This window comes from Echiichthys vipera (genome assembly GCF_963691815.1).
Source record: "Echiichthys vipera genome assembly, chromosome: 18".
NCBI classification, from domain to species: Eukaryota; Metazoa; Chordata; class Actinopteri; order Perciformes; family Trachinidae; genus Echiichthys; species Echiichthys vipera.
In genome coordinates this window covers 24,635,381-24,654,964 of record NC_139843.1, presented here as the reverse complement: position 1 = coordinate 24,654,964, position 19,584 = coordinate 24,635,381, and the positions used below count along the sequence as shown (strand labels likewise).

Genomic DNA, 19,584 nt, shown 5'->3' with positions numbered 1-19,584 from the left:
AAACTAAATAAAAATGAACCAAAAACAAGAAAAAGATACTAAGTGGTCTACCTTCTGGGATTTTAGAAAGTGCTCTTGTTGGTCACTTAAATGATAACTAGCCAAGATGAAACTATGTGGTTCTGCAGAAGGTATATCTCCAGATCACTTTCATGCTGTAACTTCCCTTCATAATGTTTGATGTGCCCATGGCCACGCTTCATACAAGCATTTGTCTGTTTTGTTGTTGTCAGATCTAAATGAAGAATTGACAGAGCAGGCCTACGTCAATGTCTTGACTCGAGGTGACCTCTCTTCTCTGCGCTGGATTGCCTCCCCTCTTCGCAACTTTGTGTCCAGCAACCCGAACGTGCAGCTGTGCCGCGTCTACTACAGCTCACTCAACTTCAGAGATATAATGCTGGCTACTGGCAAACTGCCGCCGGATGCTATCCCAGGTAGAGTGTCAGTGGAAGACACACAACAAGAAGTCTTGCACTTCGATCTTCGTACTTTACTTCATACATGAATTAGCACCCACAATTAAACAACTTGCTTCTCCTGTGCATCATGTAGGCGACCTAGCTCTGCAGCAGTGCATGTTGGGTATGGAGTTTTCCGGATGTGACCACATCGATAAGCGTGTGATGGGACTGCTGCCAGCCAAAGGCCTGGCAACAAGTGTGGATGCTGACAAACGGTTCCTGTGGGATGTTCCCTCCAGCTGGTGAGTGAGTGAGTTTGTGTGTGCTAGCCGCACAACATGCTAAAGTTAGCTTCAACAGGTTAACCTCCAAAATAAACACCAAAACAGCATCAAAGTTCATCCACTGGGTCTCCAGCTCCTCTGATGATGGGAGTACATGATGGCTATTCTGTTGGTTCTTGTAGCAACAGAGCAGGTAGCTGACAGGTCCTGGTGGCTAACCGCTAGTCTCTGCACAGGTCTGTTTGAGGGTGTGCCTAACTAGCAGGCGTGCACAGCCAGGCATTCTGGGGCACGAATTACGTACAAGTATTACAGAAGTAAAACACGGAACCATTTTTACATGCAGAGACAAACTATATCACCTTTGACTATATAGTAAAGGACAGGACCCCCCCCCCCCCCCCCCCCCCCCTCCCCTTCAAAAAAAGCGTAATGGAGCCTCTTTTAATATTTTATTGAAGTCTTATTATTGATGTACTAATATGTAAGCAGTACTTGTTGAATCTTGTTGTAGGGGAGCCTTTTAACTGCTTCAGATACTGTTTGCTCCTACTAGGCCTACTACAGTTATTTAATGCATGCAACTATGATCATGTTTTGTATTTAAAACCCTTATCTGGGGACTTCCGGTGTCACAGTGCTTAGAGCAGTGGCCCCATGTTAAGCTGAAGGTCCTCAAGGCAGCGGCCGCGGGTTCAACTCCGCCCTGCAGCCCTTTGCTGCATGTCTCACCCTCTCTCACACCCTACTTACTATCGGTCCTTTATTATAAAGGCTTGAAAACTGCCAGAAAAAATCATCTTTAAAACCCTTATCTGAAAAGTAACTAATAACTTTAACTGTTAAATAATTAAAGTGTAGTCAACAGTTCAATGTTACTGTACCTGTAGTATATAATGGTAAAGAATAGTGCTGATGCGCCTGTGTGTGTACAGGACACTGGAGCAGGCAGCCTCGGTGCCTGTGGTCTATGCCACAGCCTACTACTCTCTGGTGGTCCGCGGCAGGCTCCGCCCCGGGGAGACAGTTCTGATCCACTCAGGATCAGGGGGCGTGGGTCAGGCTGCTATTGCCATAGCACTCAGCATGAAATGTAAAATTTTCACTACAGTCGGTAAGTATTTAACATTCACATTACACACATTTTGGTATGTTATATATTTTACATATAAGCCCATTTCTGCCACTGGAAAAACCCATTTGTTTTTTCCCACCATATTTAATTCATGATGGTATTGCATTAATTATTGTGAGACTTGGCTTATTAAGAGTTACTAAATAATATAATATATATAATAATGTAACTATGGGTTTCATGGAAAACTCCTTTTCAACCCTAATCGTCTTATGTGTGGCATCACTAGGCTCACCAGAGAAGCGGGCCTACCTGCAGGAGAGGTTCCCTCAGCTCTCCGCAGCGTCCTTCGCTAACTCCAGGAACACCTCCTTTGAACAGCACATCCTGCTCCACACGCAGGGCAAAGGTCAGAATCCTCAATATGTAGTACTGAGTTGTCGTCGACACATGCTTCACACAGTTTCAACATATTCTTCTTTAGGATTTCTAAAATTAGAGCCACAACAGCTATGCAATGTTTTGGAGCTTAGTAAGAACAATTGGATTTGTTGAACAAGCAACCATTAAATTACAGTTTGAGGTTACAGTGCCATGTCCCTGTGTTGTTTTTTTTCAGGTGTGGATGTGGTGCTGAACTCTCTGGCTGAGGAGAAGCTGCAGGCTAGTATTCGCTGCCTTGCAAGACATGGACGATTTCTAGAGATCGGCAAATACGACCTTTCCAACAACTCCCCTCTGGGTCAGTAGGAGGTCTCAGGCTCACACACTCAGGGTTTTAGGAACACATACTCCTTTCATTTCAGAAATACCTTTACAAATAGGCTCTATTAAAGTAAGTAATTACATGTTCCGCCAAATATTAGAAGAAATATCTCACATGTAGCTGTTAATAATTAGTTGCAGAGGAAACGTAACCTGACTCATGAGATGGCTGGCTTGGATCTGAACACAAAGCATTACTTGGAGCCTGACCAGGTGGATTTTATGACAGTTTGCTTGATATCTTAGCTAACTGAGAGGAGAACTAACACGTCGGCATTCACCACCCTGTGAAAATAATCATTCGGTTTTCATTGTTTTGATGGAGAATGCAGACGTAGTTAAAATTGACGCAGAGGGATCCTAACGTTGACTGTTACCATGTGAATAGATGATCACAGCTTTCTGAAGCAACTGGGAGGTGTGGCAGGAACCTTCTAATTCATTAAATGGCCCTAACCAGTGGTCATCAGCCTCATAGTTATGGAGTTATTACGTCTGAAGCAGGTGCTACGGACGAGGTCCATGTCTTATTTTGACAGAAATAAACACGTTTAAATAAAGTACTGATAGTCAGCTAATTATGTTGCTGCTATGGCATAGCATCATAGTGTGCTACATAGAAGAAATTTGAAATTAAAAAGCCATTTAATTTATAGCAGCAAATATTTTTGCTTTGAAATTTTGTAACTGAATTATTTTCATTGAACTGTTTTTTCAATGTTCGTAATAAAAATTCAGAGGCAAAAAAAATTAGATACATAATTTCAAAGCATAATCAGTGCTAGAAATTCAATGGCTTTTTAATTTCGACGACAGATTTACTTCCATATCTGCACACATCCATGTGAAAACACACACACAAATGAAAAAATAGAGCGTAAATTGAATTTCCCCATTGCGGGACGAATAAAGGAATTCTTCTTATTATTATTATTCTTCTTCAAACACCTGTGCCTGCTAGTAGTGATGCTTCAGTTGTGTTTGTTGAGTCCACTAGATAGAGCTCTTGTTTTGATGAAAGGGGCTCAATGCATGGTGATTCAGTGTGTTTTCAACCCTTTGTTTAACAGAGAAAATAATGAAAATGCTTCATGAAGCTTCATCTGGACATCACTACCTGCTAGTGTGCCTTGTCATGTCCATTGTGCTCAGAATAATGTGAAAATCTTAAAGTTAATTCCATACCAAGACATAATCTGTGTTGCGAGTAATTGCATATTGCGCGATGTGGTTGATCTTCAGAGTGGTCGGCACTGAACATTTTCCTCTTGTTGTGATTTCTCCAGGCATGGCTCTGTTCTTGAAGAATGTCACATTCCACGGCATCCTGCTCGATGCTCTCTTTGAAGAGGGCAACCAGGAGTGGGGGGAAGTGTCCCAGCTGCTGAAGGAAGGCATTATGGGAGGTGTAGTTCAGCCTCTAAAGACCACAGTGTTTGAGAGGGACCAAGTGGAGGAAGCATTCAGATACATGGCTCAGGGCAAGCACATCGGCAAGGTCCTCCTGCAGGTCAGTTCCACATATATTAGCATGAGAGGACTATAGATTGTTCATAATGAACCAACCTGTCATGATGTAGTAGAAGTGCCTATTCATAATGACTAAAAACATAGTAAAATGAAAACCTAATATGCTGGATTATCCTACATGTGTCAGTTAACAACTCCCACCTCAGTGTCTGATTAAAGTTCACATAATAGTTTAGACTTGAAAACACTACACTGCACCAGAACGCCTGCACTCACTGGTTCTTTTCTTCACACAGGTCCGTCATGAGGAGAGGGGTTCAGCAGTCCAAACGGCTTCTCCTTTGTCTATTCCAGCTATCTGTCGCACCTTCTGTCTCCCGTCCCGCTCCTACATCATCACTGGGGGGCTTGGAGGCTTTGGTCTGGAGCTTGCTCAGTGGCTGACAGAGAGAGGAGCCAGGAAACTGGTGCTGACCTCCAGATCAGGCATCAAGAACGGTAAGGCACAAATGACCCAGATCTGCTCAGGTGCTGCTCATTAAAAAAATGAACTGAAATGGTTGATTTTACACATAAATAACATAGTTGTTGGAAAACAGGCCTGGGGAAAAGCAGAAGAGCAACCTCTTCACAGTACTACACAAAGCCATTGGCTTTGAACATCCTGCCACTGGTTTGACTGCCAGCACATACTAGTGTGCCACACTACCATCAACTTCAGAGGGGCAAATTTGGCCTGTGTGTGTTCTCTTTCACAGAATAGATTACTTCCTGTAGACAGGGGTCGCCAGACAGTAATATCGTAGAAATTCTGACTGTACTGTACACTATACAAACCTGAAACTTTGCTTTGGAATCATGAATTAAACAAACGTGTACTAGTGTACTATGTGACAGGAATTTAGCTCTTGGCATTGTTGTTACTATATTTTTTTACAGTTTTACTTTGTAATTGTTGCTAGGTTATCAGGCAAAGCGAGTGCGGGAATGGCAGAACCAAGGTGTGGAGGTGCTGGTGTCTACCAATGATGTCAGCACACTGAAGGGAACAGAGCGACTCGTCGCTGAGGCCTGCACGCTGGGCCCAGTGGGTGGTGTCTTCCACCTAGCCATGGTAAGACATTTTCTCATATGAACTCCGACCATATGTCTAACAAATCAGGTCCAGACATTGTGAATGTCACATGTTTTGAATGTCACCTTACATTATTATTCATAGTACCTACCTACCTATCCAACCACCTACCTACCTATCCATCTATCCACCTACCTACCTATCCATCTATCCACCTACCTACCTATCCATCTATCCACCTACCTACCTATCCATCTATCCACCTACCTACCTATCCATCTATCCACCTACCTATCTATCCATCTATCCACCTACCTACCTATCCATCTATCCACCTACCTACCCATCCGCCTACCTACCTACCTATCCAACCACCTACCTACCTATCCATCTATCCACCTACCTACCTATCCATCTATCCACCTACCTACCTATCCATCTATCTACCTACCTACCTATCCATCTATCCACCTACCTACCTATCCATCCACCTACCTACCTACCTATCCACCTACCTACCTACCTACCTTCCTATCTATCCACCTACCTACCTATCTATCTATCCACCTACCTACCTATCCATCTATCCACCTACCTATCTATCCATTGATAGCCATAGCCCCAGTTAAGACTGACCCTTTATGGTGTTATTGCTCCAAATCTGCTTCTCTGTTTAAATGGGCAGTTATTCCACTTTAATCATGAGCATTTTTGGTATCTCATCATCAGGTGTTGAAAGATGGCATGTTGGAGAATCTGACTCCTCAGCTCTTCCTTGACGTTAACAAACCTAAATATGATGGCACCATGAACCTGGACAAGTAAGATACACATCAATCATCCTTCTGTTTAAATCAGGGAACTGTCGTTAAGGACTGCTATTTGCTTCTCTCTGAATCTTGATGTTCTCACTTCCATTCTCTCTCCAGAGTGACAAGAAAGCTGTGTCCAGACCTCAGCCATTTCGTGACCTTCTCCTCAGTCAGCTGTGGCCGTGGCAATGCTGGCCAAAGTAACTACGGTTATGCCAACTCAGCCATGGAGCGCGTGTGTGAAAAGCGCCGCCACTATGGCTTACCTGGCCTGGCAATCCAGTGGGGTGCCATCGGAGACGTGGGCGTGGTGCTGGAGACCATGGGTGGCAACGACGCAGTGATCGGTGGCACCCTACCACAGCGCATCGCGTCCTGCCTCGAGGTGCTCGACCGCTTCCTGTGCCAGCAGCAGCCAGTGATGTCTAGCTTTGTACTGGCAGAGAGGACGGTGATAAAGAGCGAGGCAGGAGGCCAGAGAGACTTGGTGGACGCTGTAGCTCACATCCTCGGTAAGAGTTGAGCTGTTTAGCAAAATAATTGAACTTTTAGAAAAAGCAAATGACCCAAGTTTCATTGTGTAAACACTACAGTGTGTTGCTATGGTAAACAGTGAGGGAAAAAACATAGCATTTTTTTTGCTACTATTGACCAATTGCAAGTGCTGAAAGTACTGAACGGTAAATGAAATAGTGCCTGTATACTAAACAAGTTAAATTGGTGTAAAACCTGGCCTTCTCACAAAAAAACCTATGGATGGAGAATGGCATGTCTTCTTCAAAATGCTGAACTCTCATTAGGTGTTGTGTGTTATGAGTGTAGGTATCATGGGTCCTGGTTTTCATATCCTTCAATCACCCATTTAGGTACACAAAAGTGTTACCTTCCTGGGGTCCGTATCTGTCCTGGAAGAAACGATGTTTAGTTAGTTAGGCACTAACTAAAGGGTAAAGGGACGAGGGTTATTTGAATTAGTCAAGTTTAAGGTATAAGCAGTTATTGATTCTCACAAGAATTAAAGCGTAACTAAAGCCCAAAACCATTGTTTGAGCTGAATGCAAATGAAACTTATGCATGTTGGTGTTAAATAGTGTTGTTGATGGACTCAGGTCCATCTTGATATTGTAATGCAAAGTGTTTGAATTCTACATAATGTATTGTGTTATAAATATGCACAGCGACTGCCCTCTAGTGATTGAAGCCCATCTATTGTAATTTAATTTTGCTATTGGTCGACCTGGTGACAGATGGAGGTTGCGTTCATCAGCAAAGCAAACAAAGCGAATTAAGTGGGAGTGTACTAATTTACCACTTTTTCGATTTCCCATAGTACCAAATAACTTTACAACTTTCCAGGAAATGAACAGTAAATTACAGATCAAATAAAGAGGCTGCTTAGTATTATCCATGTATTATATATACATTTGAGCACTGCCGATGTTAGACATTTGAGACCGATCCCAAGAGGGATAGAATTCACCAATTACCAAAATATAGTGAACTTCTGGCTCTTAAATAAAGAGCTAATAAAGAATAGTTAACGTTATTATGCATACAATATTTTTCCTTTGTCAACCAATTCTAGAATGAACCAGGAGTAACAAAAGAACACTGTAAATAAAAAGAAATCAATAACTAAACAAACATAATTTTCAGTATTAATCAAATTCTTTCCATGTAAATAAGGAATAAAAATAAAATAAATACATGTACGACACTATAAATCCCTAAATCCCCTCATGCATCTTTTTCTGTGTTTTATGTTCTGTTTTCATATTAGCACATCTGAAAACGTATACTCCGATACCAACATGTCTGTAATAGGCCATTATCGGCTGACTAATATATCAACCATGCTCTAATATACATGTAACAGGAGGCATTTTTCTTGTCTGCATATTTTTTTATTTCTTGAGCTGAATTGGATCATGCAAAGCGTGCAGAACTTACCCTGCGCCCTTGACTTTCAGGTGTGCGGGATGTGAACAGCCTGAACGCGGACGCCTCCTTGGCTGACCTGGGCCTGGACTCCTTGATGGGTGTTGAGGTTCGCCAGACTCTGGAGCGTGACTACGACATCGTCATGGCTATGAGGGAGATCCGCCAGGTCACCATCAACAAGCTGCGTGAGCTGGCCTATAGCAAGCCAGGTGGATCAAACGGTAATATTAGGAACGGCTCTTAAATCAGCAAAACACACTGAGAGATTCACTGAGAGATCAGCCTAACTCAATTTCTTTGTCTTCCTTTCTTGCTTTATTCACCATGCTACAGCTAAGAAGGATGGCGTTCACGCTTTGTTGGAGTCTAATCTGACTCAGCTCTTAATCAACCCCAGCAGCCCCACGGTGACCCCACTCAACAAGGTCCAGAGCCAGGAGAGGCCATTGTTCCTGGTCCATCCCATTGAGGGCTCCATTGCTGCCTTTAAGACGCTTGCCTCCAAGCTTAGCATGCCTTGCTACGGCCTGCAGTGCACGAAAGGTAATGTGTGTTAACAAACATACTCATTTATACACTCACCAGTATATTACTGTGCTAAGAAGGAGCGACACCACCTTTTCAGAACAGAACTTAGTCCTTGAATTGCTGATGAGCCTGAGCCACAGATGGTTTGATAATGTAACTCTCACCAACTATTCTGATCTTTAATTTTATTTTTCATTCACAATCAGCTGCTTATTTTTGGAGAATGTTGCAACGTTGCTCACCTTTTTATGGCCTAAACGTTATGTTTCTTGTTTCTACCATGTCTACAGTTAACAGAGACTTTTTTCACGTCACAAAAATACTTAAATAAAAACATTAGGCCTCCTGCAGGACTGCACCTGGCTACTCCAAGCAGAAAGAAGAGCATTGATGGTGGACCATATATGCATACACACTGATGATGAAGTGTTCCCTTCATTATTTTGAGCTCAGTACAACACCAAGTCATTTAAACTTCAGGGACATAATCTGTCCATTTAGGAAGCACAAGTGATTGTGAATCAGTTTCACCTGCTTTGGTGCAACGGAGAGGCAAAAACAAGACAACCCTCAAAAAGGGAATGGTTTAGATGTGGTGGCCACAGACACTTGCTCTCTCCTCATCCTTCCTGACTGATTCCTCTCCAGTTTTGTGTTCTGTCTTTGTCACACTGGTAGCATGAGGCAGTACCTGCAGCCCAATCAGGTTGCACAGGTAGTCCAGCTCCTCCAGGATGGCACATCCATACGCGAGGTTGCAAGGTTCGCTTTCTTAAGAGCATGGAGGGGATACCAGGAGATTGGCCGATGCCTGAGGAGAGCATCAGCCCAGCAGCAGAACCGCTATATGCTTCTATGTGAGGAGGAACAGGAGGAGCACTGCCAGAGCTCTACAGAATGACCTCCAGCCGGCTGCTGGTGTGCATGTTTCTGGCCAAGCTGTCAGAAACGGACTCCCTGAGGGCCCGGTGTCCTCTAGTGGGACCTGGGCTCACAGATGACCCCGTTCTCTTCACAGATGAGAGCAGGTTCACACTGAGAACATGTGACTGGAGTGAAAGAGTCCTGGGACCCAGCGGTGAACGTTCTGTTGCCTGTAAAATCATCCAGCATGACTGGTTTGATGGTGGGTCAGTGATGGTCTTGGGAGGCATATCATTGGAGGGTCACACCTCCATGTCATAGCCACCAGGACCCTGACTGCTGTCAGGGACCAGGATGAAATCCTCAGTGTTTTTCAGACCTTACTCTGGTTCAGTGGGTCCTCAGTTCCTCTTGGTTCCTCCTGGTTCCTCCTGGTTCCTCTTGGTCCCTCCTGGTTCGTCCTGCTTCGTCCTGGTTCCTCCTGGTGCAGGACGAGGCCCGGCCTGATGTGGCCAGAGTGTGCAGACAGTTCCTGGATGATGAAGGCATTGATGCCATTGACAGGACCTCTCTTCCCTCTGACCTAAATCCAATTCAGCTGAATAACATGTGTGTGTGTGTGTGTGTGTGTGTGTGTGTCCGTGTCCCTCTCTCCCCCAGCTGCTCCTCTGGACAGCATCCAGTCCCTGGCAGCCTACTATGTGAACTGTATCAGACAGGTTCAGCCAGACGGGCCCTATCGGATCGCCGGCTACTCCTTTGGTGCCTGTGTGGCATTTGAAATGTGCTCTCAGCTTCAGACCCAGAATTTACCTGTGGAGTACCTCTTTCTCTTTGATGGATCACACTCCTATGTGGCAGCGTACACACAGGTTAGAGAGAAGCGCTCTTACACACACACACACACACACAGACATTCAGTTTAAACATGCAGGGTTCCAGTTGTGGGAGGTGATTTCTACACTGGGAAAGTTGAATATTAGGATTTTTTTTCCTTTTTCTTTGGAGATGACTGGGAATATCAGGGACACATATTAATTTATTCATTTTGTACAATTTATTGCATTAAGGAGTTCTGAGTGGGATCATAAATAAATCAAAGTGTGAGCAAAATGGTTTTAGATTATACAGTAGTAATGAAGAGATGAATATGTGCATTTAATGATGTAGTTTGGGGAAAAGTTGAGATGTAAAGTAAGGTCGTTGGTTGTTCATGTCAAGTTAACAAAGTATTTGGTTTCCAGAGCTACAGGGCCAAGTTAACACCAGGCAAAGAGTCTGAGGCTGAAACTGAAGCGCTGTGTGCCTTCATCCAGCAGTTCACTGGCATCCCTTACAACAAGGTATACAGCCTCTCAGCACACACCCACACACACACACGCACACACACACACATGGATGAACCATCTGTCTGTCAAAGTCAGTCAGGAGAAGAGAGAAAACATGTTTTCCATCAGAAAAGCCTTTAGTGTCGTTCTCTTCTCTCAGTGAAAAAAACTCTGTTCTGATCAAACAGATGCTGCTGCAGCATCTGAGCTAACCTCTCTTGGAGCTGCCATTGTTCAGTCGCTTTTTAGTCATTATCATCAACCACTCCCACAGATAGGCTCCGCCCTCCCCAGCTCAACTTCAAGTAGCTTCTCACAAACACATAACTTGGAGCCTGACAAGATGGATCTTCTTGTGGAGTGAAACTGTGGTTCTCATGTGATCAAGATTGCAAGAGTTCAGCTACTGTGCAAAGTAATATGTTTCCAGCCACTATAATCTATTGTTGGCCATGGCAGTAAAAGAGCAGTATTGCCTTTGTTGCAGGAAAAGACTAATGTTGAATATAATTCCAATCAGCTGTTACCTATGCTAGTGCCAAGAGTTTTAATCGGTTACCTTTGTTGGAGCCATTTAGAGGTTTTTTTGTTTACAATACTTTTAAAGTAACTTTGTTTTGAGTCACGGTTGAATTGATGAATTATAAAATGAATGAAATTTGTACCTAAGTTTGATTTGGATGAACATGTATTTGTATGGATTTTCTTACCCATGATTCACCTGGGAAACAGGTGTGTCTGTCCTGGTTAATGCCCTTATAAGGGAGGCGGAGTCATTGAGCTCGGTTAAGGAAGGACACAGGCCAAACAGTTTTCTGACCGCATGTACTGCATTTATTTTAGAGATTTCATTCATATCGTTCAGTCATTTTCTTAACATTTCACCGTCATCTTGGTCGGTCATCTTAGGAAAATTTTTGGTTTGTTTTTTATTTATGTTCCTGGAAAGTCAAATGGAGATTATTTTTGTTAAAATAAATATCAAACATTAAGACAACACTCTCTGTGTGTGCTTTAAAGGAATAACACCAATCAAAGGATGTGCAGTTTCAACCATTTATTGCTTTAACTAGTCAATTCCTATAGCAGTTTCCATCTAATCTAATCTCTTCTTCTATCCCCTCTTCTTCTGTAGCTCGTGGAGACTCTTCTCCCTCTGCCTGACCTGGGGGCCCGTGTCAACACTGCGGTCGACCTAATCACTTCCAGCCACAAGGACATCAGCCGAGACTCACTGCACTTTGCAGCCACCTCCTTCTACTACAAACTGAAGGCTGCTGATGGCTATGTGCCCGTGACAAGATACCATGGAAATGTGACACTACTTCGTGCCAAAACCAGCAGCAACTACGAACAAAACCTGGGAGCTGACTACAAGCTCGGCGAGGTAACATCCATAAGGATACTCACAAGACTATTGTTAAAAGTGGACCACAGGAACTACACCCATTTTCTAAATGCATACATGATACTCCTATGGCCAAAGACAGTCCAACGTATCAGTAAACATGAACGCTAGTATAGAAAATATACTTCTGTTTACATTTGGCCCTTGGCAATCACAGACTCATGTTACAGGTGCTTAAAGCTATGGTCTACATTCTGAAAATCAGTTGAGCCTCTGAGTGCCCGTCCACACAGAGACGCGTTTTCCTGTTACCGCACAACTTTAGTATTGTTTTGGCCGACCATCCACAGCAGCCGGTGTTATCGGAGCCTAAAAACAGGATCTTTAGAAACCGGGTCCCAGAGTGGGAAGATTTGAAAACGCCCCCCATGGTGTTGTGGTCTGGACGGAGTAACCTCATACATCATCGCCCCACCACCAACCTCTAACCCCGCAGCATTACATAACAACAACAGTGCTGCTGCGTGAGAGGAGAGAGAGGGACCCAGAGACTGTTTACTGAACTGGACTCTGAGTCACATGCATGGGAATGAATTAGGCCGAGCACAGATTTCTCCCTTTTACCTGATGCTCTGAATAAGGAGCTAAACTGCTCTCTTTTTATAAATCAAGTTCTAAGAAGGTGTGAAAAGTCTCTAAATGTAGTGAGAAGGTGGCACCTGTGAGTGCTTTGGGTCGGGGAAGGGGCTCCCAGCAGCACCCTCTGCTCGTTGAGGACACTAACTGCAGAGTTTTAGGTGCATCAGAGTCCAGAACAGCACAAAAGTCTCCACTAACAGCAGAAACAGGGACACATTTCTCTCTAGGATGGGGGAGGATTTGGGCGAGGCGGGATGTTGAGGAGCAGGGGAGACGAGGGGATTTGATGGAGGGTACGAGCCAATGGGAGCCCATTGGTCGATTTCTATGCAGAGCTACGACTGACTGGTTTGTTTTGCTGTTCATATTGTGTAGATCGGACGACAGGACCATAATCACTAAACGATGTTAATGATAATTACCAATATTCCAAATGGTAGACCGTAGCTTTAAGCTCACCTCAATTTCATCATAGTACCGCTAAAAAATAATAATTATTATTAATTATTATTTTCCGCAGTATAAAACCATGGGGTTTGGCACTGTGCCTTAAACATCGAGAAGTCACAATGTTTTTGGATATTTTTTAAAGATGTGAACAGCTCTAACACGCTGCACAACAAGCTCCAACACACACACACTCACAGAGAAAGCTAGATTTTTATTGCACATTAGCTTTTAGCACAGCCTCTTGACTACACCACCCCTCACAACATCTTTGAATGTCTCCTTTGAAATGCTGAATACGTTGTGTCTGACTGGTGTGTCTTACTTCAGGTATGCGATGGCAAGGTATCGGTCCACATCATTGAGGGAGACCACCGCACCTTCCTTGAAGGAGAGGGGGTGGAGTCTATCAGCAGCATCATCCACAGCTCACTGGCTGAGCCACAGGTCACGGCAAGGGAGGGCTAGACAACCTCCACCTCCACACTAATTCCACAACATTCCCAAATTGGGTCTCTTTCTACAATTAGTTCAGGATCTGTAAGTTTGATTTTGTTTTATACAGTGAGAATAACACACAGTATGTTTACGTTCTGTGCCATTTTGCCCTCATATCCCAAATGCACCTTACTGCACCTTTTCAAATCTTGTTGTTCAATTTAAGTAATGGACACCCTCCCTGTCAGAGCTGGTATTTTCCTATTGGGTTGATAAAATGTGCTGTCCGTTTGTACAGTTATATATTCTAAGTTATGTCTCACTATGTTACCATGTTTCATTAAGCCCTTCTCTTTGGGATTGTAGTAGGGTTACCAATGTTGAGCCATTTCTGTATTTTACCTTTTACATGATCGGATGATAAAAGTCAAAGCTCAAACACAACACGGAATAATGAATCCCTTAAAATTGCTGCTTGTGCATGCTTCCACCGCATCTGTCAGTATTCATCAAATAACCAAGCAATATCCAGAACTCACGTCATTCAATGGACGACACAGATTTGACTCATTTAGAATAATTTAAGACTAACAAATAGGGGTGTGATGAGATATCCTCCCTCCCTCACGATATTAAAATGTGACGATATTTCTTGTTACGGTCTCGCAATGTCTATATGTAAGTGGATGAACAGCAACAGAGTGACAGAGAATACAAACAATATCTAAGAAGATGCTTGGACCGGCTTGGACCCAGAAATCATATTTAGAAAGGGCGTTACATCACGTCTTAAGAGCCGGATACTTGTGGTATGAGTACCGTAGGCTACACCGCAGCTAACACGAGCACTATGCAATGACACTTGCAGCACCACCACAGCTGTGTGCTGAATTCATAATCAAGAAAATAGTGAAAGTTTAAAAATAGTGTCAAAATCTGGTCTCATTCTCGTGAACACAGTGTCCTGCATCGTCTCATGAGCCGAGGGTCTCGTCACACCCGTAACTAACAAAGCTTTCCTGTTATTGATGTAGCCAACAGCATTTGTCTGTTAGCAAGCAGTAGCATAAGATAGTTTTGCGTCAAAAAACAAACACACTTCGTTTCTTACTGATTTTATTTAAGAACTGATCAAATTGTATCTATGTGCTCTGGTGAGCTGTGAGCCCAGTCTGTTCACTGTAGCTGGACCAGCTGCTTAATCAGACCCAGGTGTAAACAGTGTCCCAGGGATGTAAAAACACTGTTCAGCTAACTGTGATCCCTCTAAGGATAAAAGGGTTTCCATCCAGAGAAGGTGTGTCTTTGGAGGCCACTGGAAGCATGTGTAAAGAGCTCATGGAGCTGCAGTTGTGCTCTCTGTTTGAGCGTGGAGTTTGACGTTAGACTTAAAGAGCACTTCCCGACACAACAAAACCCAGCACAGTTTCTACTGTTATCAGGTATCCAGAATCCAAAATCAACTCTGGCACAAACACAAGCGTCCGAACAAGAAAAGAACAGTTTGAATAATAAAGACCTGTTTGTAGGTTCATCAGATGCCAAAATATTCTGAAACTCCCTAAATTCTTCAATCGTTCTGTCCTCCGTTGAGACAATCACCAATAAAACGGAACAAATACCCAATTCACATTACACAGTAATCTATCAGGAATGTGCACTTGCATGTATTTGAGTGGCCAGTGTCATCGCTGGATGATATCGCAGTGAGTTAAGATAAAGATAAGCCAGGCTCAACTATTGCGCAGCGACCCTGTGGTTCTTCTTTTCTCAGAATCCTCCATTTTGGCATTAATTCAAATAAATGATGGTGCTGCACCAGTTGATGTTTTTTTTCTCAGTGAAATTATTAACATGTAGATTGTAATGGAATGTCTTACACACCATGGTCTCTATCATCAACTAGAAAAGGATGCAGCGCAGCACTAAAGGCAGGCTCAGTCACTGTGATGATGACTAATATATAATAATAATATAACAGCTGCATCGTAGCTTTTGCCACCTTTGTTACTTGGCTCTGGCTGACAGGCAGGACTGTTTCAGAGCTGTACACTGATGCATGTTTACTAGTGAAGGAGGACTAGGCTACTTTTAAATGAGCAGAGCTTCATTCTGGGATTTCACTGGTAAAGAACATGTACATGTCCTTTTGATGTATGGCTTCTCTTCCACTGTTTATGCACACGGACGTTTAACTGCCATGGTTAAATGACTCCTGACCTAGCTCTATCCCAATGTTGACCACATCCTATATTCCATAATACTGTATGACCATTTGGATTTTTTTTATTTTGTGTGTTTGTATTTGTTTACTTTGTAAGTTTTAAGTAAATTTGATATCTGATGAGGTGACAGAGTCAGTCCGGCTCCGTTTCATGGATCTTTGCTGAAAGGCTGCATCCTCCCAGAGTTGCATTTCGTTTGTAGTTCCACTTCCCCTCAGCCCTTGGTTTTACCTGACAGCAGAGGTTTTCACTAGGGGCATTAATAGGGGATTAAAATTAACACCTGCCCATGTTCACTTTAGCCCAAACTATCATGAATCATCCTCCAGCTGTAGGATTACATTATAATGATTTTCCATTAAAGTGTAAATTCAACGTAAAATCATCCCATGGTCTTTTTCGACAGTTACATACATCAAATAATCTGCTGGAGGCGCTGACATTCGGACGTGGCTAACAGTGATTAGCTCGGGGCAGTACGGTAAAGGCATTCAAAGGTCTTTTTTAACCACTAATACTGCTAAAAATAACAGCAAACCTCTGCAGCAGCATGAGAAGAGTCCCTTCACAGAAAACAAAGCACCAACAGCGTAGTTAGTGAACCCAGAGTTTATTAATAGAGTGTTTTAAAGACTTACCTACTGGCCCCTGTACCAGCTCCTCTCATAGTAAAGTCCATTCAAGTGGATTAGCAAAGTCAATCCCAAAGGAAGGAGCCCATTGGTGCTTTGTTTTCTGTGTAGGGACTCTTCTCATGCTGCTGCAGAGGTTTGCTGTTATTTTCAGCAGTATTAGTGGTTAAAAAAGACCTTTGAATGCCTTCACTGTACTGCCCCCAGCTAATCACTGTAAGCCACATCTGGCTGTTAGCGACTACCGGATTTCACCGTTAATAGTTAAAACAAAAACATTTTCTCCATGGATTATTTGATGAGTGTTGAAAAAGACCATGGGATGATTTTACACTGGAACTTCACTTTAATAGTGGCATTCTATCCCTGTTATGGTCGTTCCTGGTCTGTTTATATAATAAATATTTATAAGAAGTATTATTACTATTATTATTATTATTATTATTGCTTTTTACAAATCATCAGAAATACCTGTAGACTCATTTCAGGGAGGCTCTGTAATTATCTGATTAAGAAAGTTTATGGTCGGTATCATGATTGATCATAACCGTTTCTACAGGTTTATGATATACCAAAAAACATGTCTTCCAGGCATTCACAGATCATTTTGGGAATAAAGAAATCCCAAGCGGGACATCACAACAATCTAAGTGATGTTAACTGTAAAATATCAAGCTACCAATGAGGTTTTCTCCAGAAAGCATCTTCTAAACAGGTGAAATGTAATAATTCACTTCATTCATCTTCTCCTTTGGTGGTCAGTAACCGGACGTTTACCGGTTGAACGTTACTGCCACTGAACCATGGAGGAATTTTCTTGTACCAAAATGCAAAACTGCAATGCATTGTGGGTGAAATCCACCTCTGGAGTGACCATCCTTGTTGCATCAGTCCCCCCAGGGTCGATGTCACCAAGTGAAGTGAAGGAGGGTGTGTTAAAGAACTAATGAAATGGATCCTCTGACTGCCATGAGCCTCGCTGAGTTCAGTCCCAAACAGCAGCGTCTGATCTCTGAGACCTCTCACTTGGTCTATGAAGGGTCAGGTGACTGCAGGCAAACCTGGTGACAGAGAATGAATTTACACTTTATGCTCATCTCTTATATTTTAATATTACCAGTATGTATTGTTTTGATTAATAAAGACCTCTCACTAATCATTTTATGACTATTTTTGTGTTTTTCCATAAATTCAACATGTGGCAGAAGGAAACAGACACGATGTATGAATATCTTTGTTTCTGTCTGGGCCAATCTACAGGAGTGTACTGTGAAAACGGCCCATTAAGGCAGGTATGTGTACGTGTGTGAGGGCAGGGCTGCTGCCAGGAATCTCAGGCCCCATGGAAAGCTATCACATTGGCCCCCCCACCATAGACCCTACCAACACTAAAAAAAAGACAGAACATCTTCAGAACTATATCCACTCTTTCAAAGCAATGAAGCTTGCAACTCTCTTGTTCTGTTCACATTAGGAACAAGATGATGTGGTGGTTAGCACTGTTGCCTCACAGCAAGAGGGTTCCTGGTTCAAATCCTGGCTGGGGCCCTTCTGTGTGGAGTTTGCATGTTCGCCTTTGGACTGTGGGAGGAAAGTGGAGAACCCGGAGAAAACCCACACAGACAAAGACATGCTCAGGACACTTTACAGAGTAGGTATAGAGACCACACTATATGACTTATTTATGATTTACATAGACCCAATAATTCCCCTGTAGAGTACAGTGGCAACGAAAACCTTCCCTTTAACAGGCAAGAACGTCAGTCACACCCAGCTCTGTGGAGGACGGACATCTGTCTGCACCGGTTGGGGAGGAAGAGAAGGATAGAAAGACAAAGACCGACAAAAGACAGAGAGACAGACACTTCCAGAGATGCAAGCAGCCAAAGAGTAACAGTAACTATAATAATATCTATAGTAATGTGAATTTATGACTTATATGTTATGGCAGTTAATACAGCATAGAATAGTAGAAACAAGCACAGCTAAGGTGATAGAATATGACAATGATAATAATTATGACAAACATGATCAATGATGAGTAGCGGCAATAGCAGCTACGATACAGCAAGACATACCACTGATGGGGTTTTTATGGCTACAAATGTTATAATTTATAAGACTAGTGATAGTATATATGACTAATAGTTATAGAAGTAGCAGGAAGCGTCATGAAGGACCACGGCGGCGGGCACCACCACGATCAGCAGAGACCTACACACAGGACCACGGCAGCAGGCACCACCACCATCAGCAGAGACCTGCACATAGGACCAAGGCAGCAGTTAACACCACCATCAGCAGAGACCTGCGAGACGACAAAGCATAAACAACTCCCGGGAAGAAGTTGAATTAGTAACATGCATTGATGAGACATGAATGATACAGGCAGAGATGAGAGAAGCTCAGAGTATCAGGAACAGGATTATCCCCCGGCAGACTAGGCCTATAGCAGCATCAATAAGCAGAACAAAATCAGCTTAAAAATAAAAACATTGCTAAGGGCTCATAAGCCCTAGCTGTAAGCTTTATCAAAAAGGAAAGTTTTAAGTTTACTCTTAAATATGGAGACAGTGTCTGTACTCCGAATAACACTTGGGAGATTGTTCCACAGGAGAGGAGCTTGGTAGCTGAAGGCTCTGCCTCCCATTCTACTTTTGGAGACTCTAGGAACGACGAGTAGCCCTGCATTCTCAGAGCACAGCGATCTAGTCGGGTAATACGGTTCTATGAGCTCATTAAGATAGGACAGGGCCTGACCAATAAGAGCTTTGTAGGTAAGGAGAAGGATTTTAAATTCTATTATAGATTTTACAGGTAGCCAGTGCAGAGAAGCTAATACAGGAGAACTATGTTCTCTTCTATTTGTTTTAGTTAGTACACGAGCTGCAGAATTTTGGGCCAACTTGAGACTTTTAACAGACTTATTGGAGCAGCCTGATAATAAGGAGTTGCAGTAGTCCAGCCTAGAAGTAACAAATGCATGGACAAGTTTCTCTGCATCTTTCTGAGACACAATGTTCCTAATTTTTGCAATATTACGCAGGTGAAAATATGCATTCCTTGTTGTTAGTTTTATGTGAGAATCGAAGGACATATCCTGATCAAAAATAACACCCAGATTCCCAGACGACAACACAACATCATCCAGAGTAACAATGTCTTTAGCTATTGAGTTTCGGAGGCCTTTGGGGCCAAGTACAATAACTTCAGTTTGATCTGAGTTAAACATCAGAAAATTGCAGGTCACCCAGCTTTTTATTTCCTTAATGCACATTTGCAGTTTAGCTTACTGATCGGTTTCTTCTG

General features: G+C 42.9%; 1 protein-coding gene across 1 annotated transcript in view; it reads left to right on the top strand.

Annotated features, from left to right (window-relative positions):
• Nucleotides 1-17,426, top strand: part of fasn (fatty acid synthase) — a 57,710-nt gene extending 40,284 nt beyond the window's left edge. The window contains exons 27-42 of the mRNA XM_083932906.1: nt 234-437; nt 556-706; nt 1,624-1,802; nt 2,053-2,172; nt 2,383-2,505; nt 3,815-4,038; nt 4,295-4,496; nt 4,961-5,112; nt 5,803-5,894; nt 6,003-6,397; nt 7,856-8,047; nt 8,160-8,369; nt 9,879-10,090; nt 10,463-10,561; nt 11,682-11,933; nt 13,311-17,426. Coding sequence (XP_083789032.1) covers nt 234-437; nt 556-706; nt 1,624-1,802; nt 2,053-2,172; nt 2,383-2,505; nt 3,815-4,038; nt 4,295-4,496; nt 4,961-5,112; nt 5,803-5,894; nt 6,003-6,397; nt 7,856-8,047; nt 8,160-8,369; nt 9,879-10,090; nt 10,463-10,561; nt 11,682-11,933; nt 13,311-13,448 — 2,945 coding nt within the window. The 3' untranslated portion in view covers nt 13,449-17,426. The remainder of the gene's footprint in view (nt 1-233; nt 438-555; nt 707-1,623; nt 1,803-2,052; nt 2,173-2,382; nt 2,506-3,814; nt 4,039-4,294; nt 4,497-4,960; nt 5,113-5,802; nt 5,895-6,002; nt 6,398-7,855; nt 8,048-8,159; nt 8,370-9,878; nt 10,091-10,462; nt 10,562-11,681; nt 11,934-13,310) is intronic.
• Nucleotides 17,427-19,584: the final 2,158 nt, after the last annotated feature.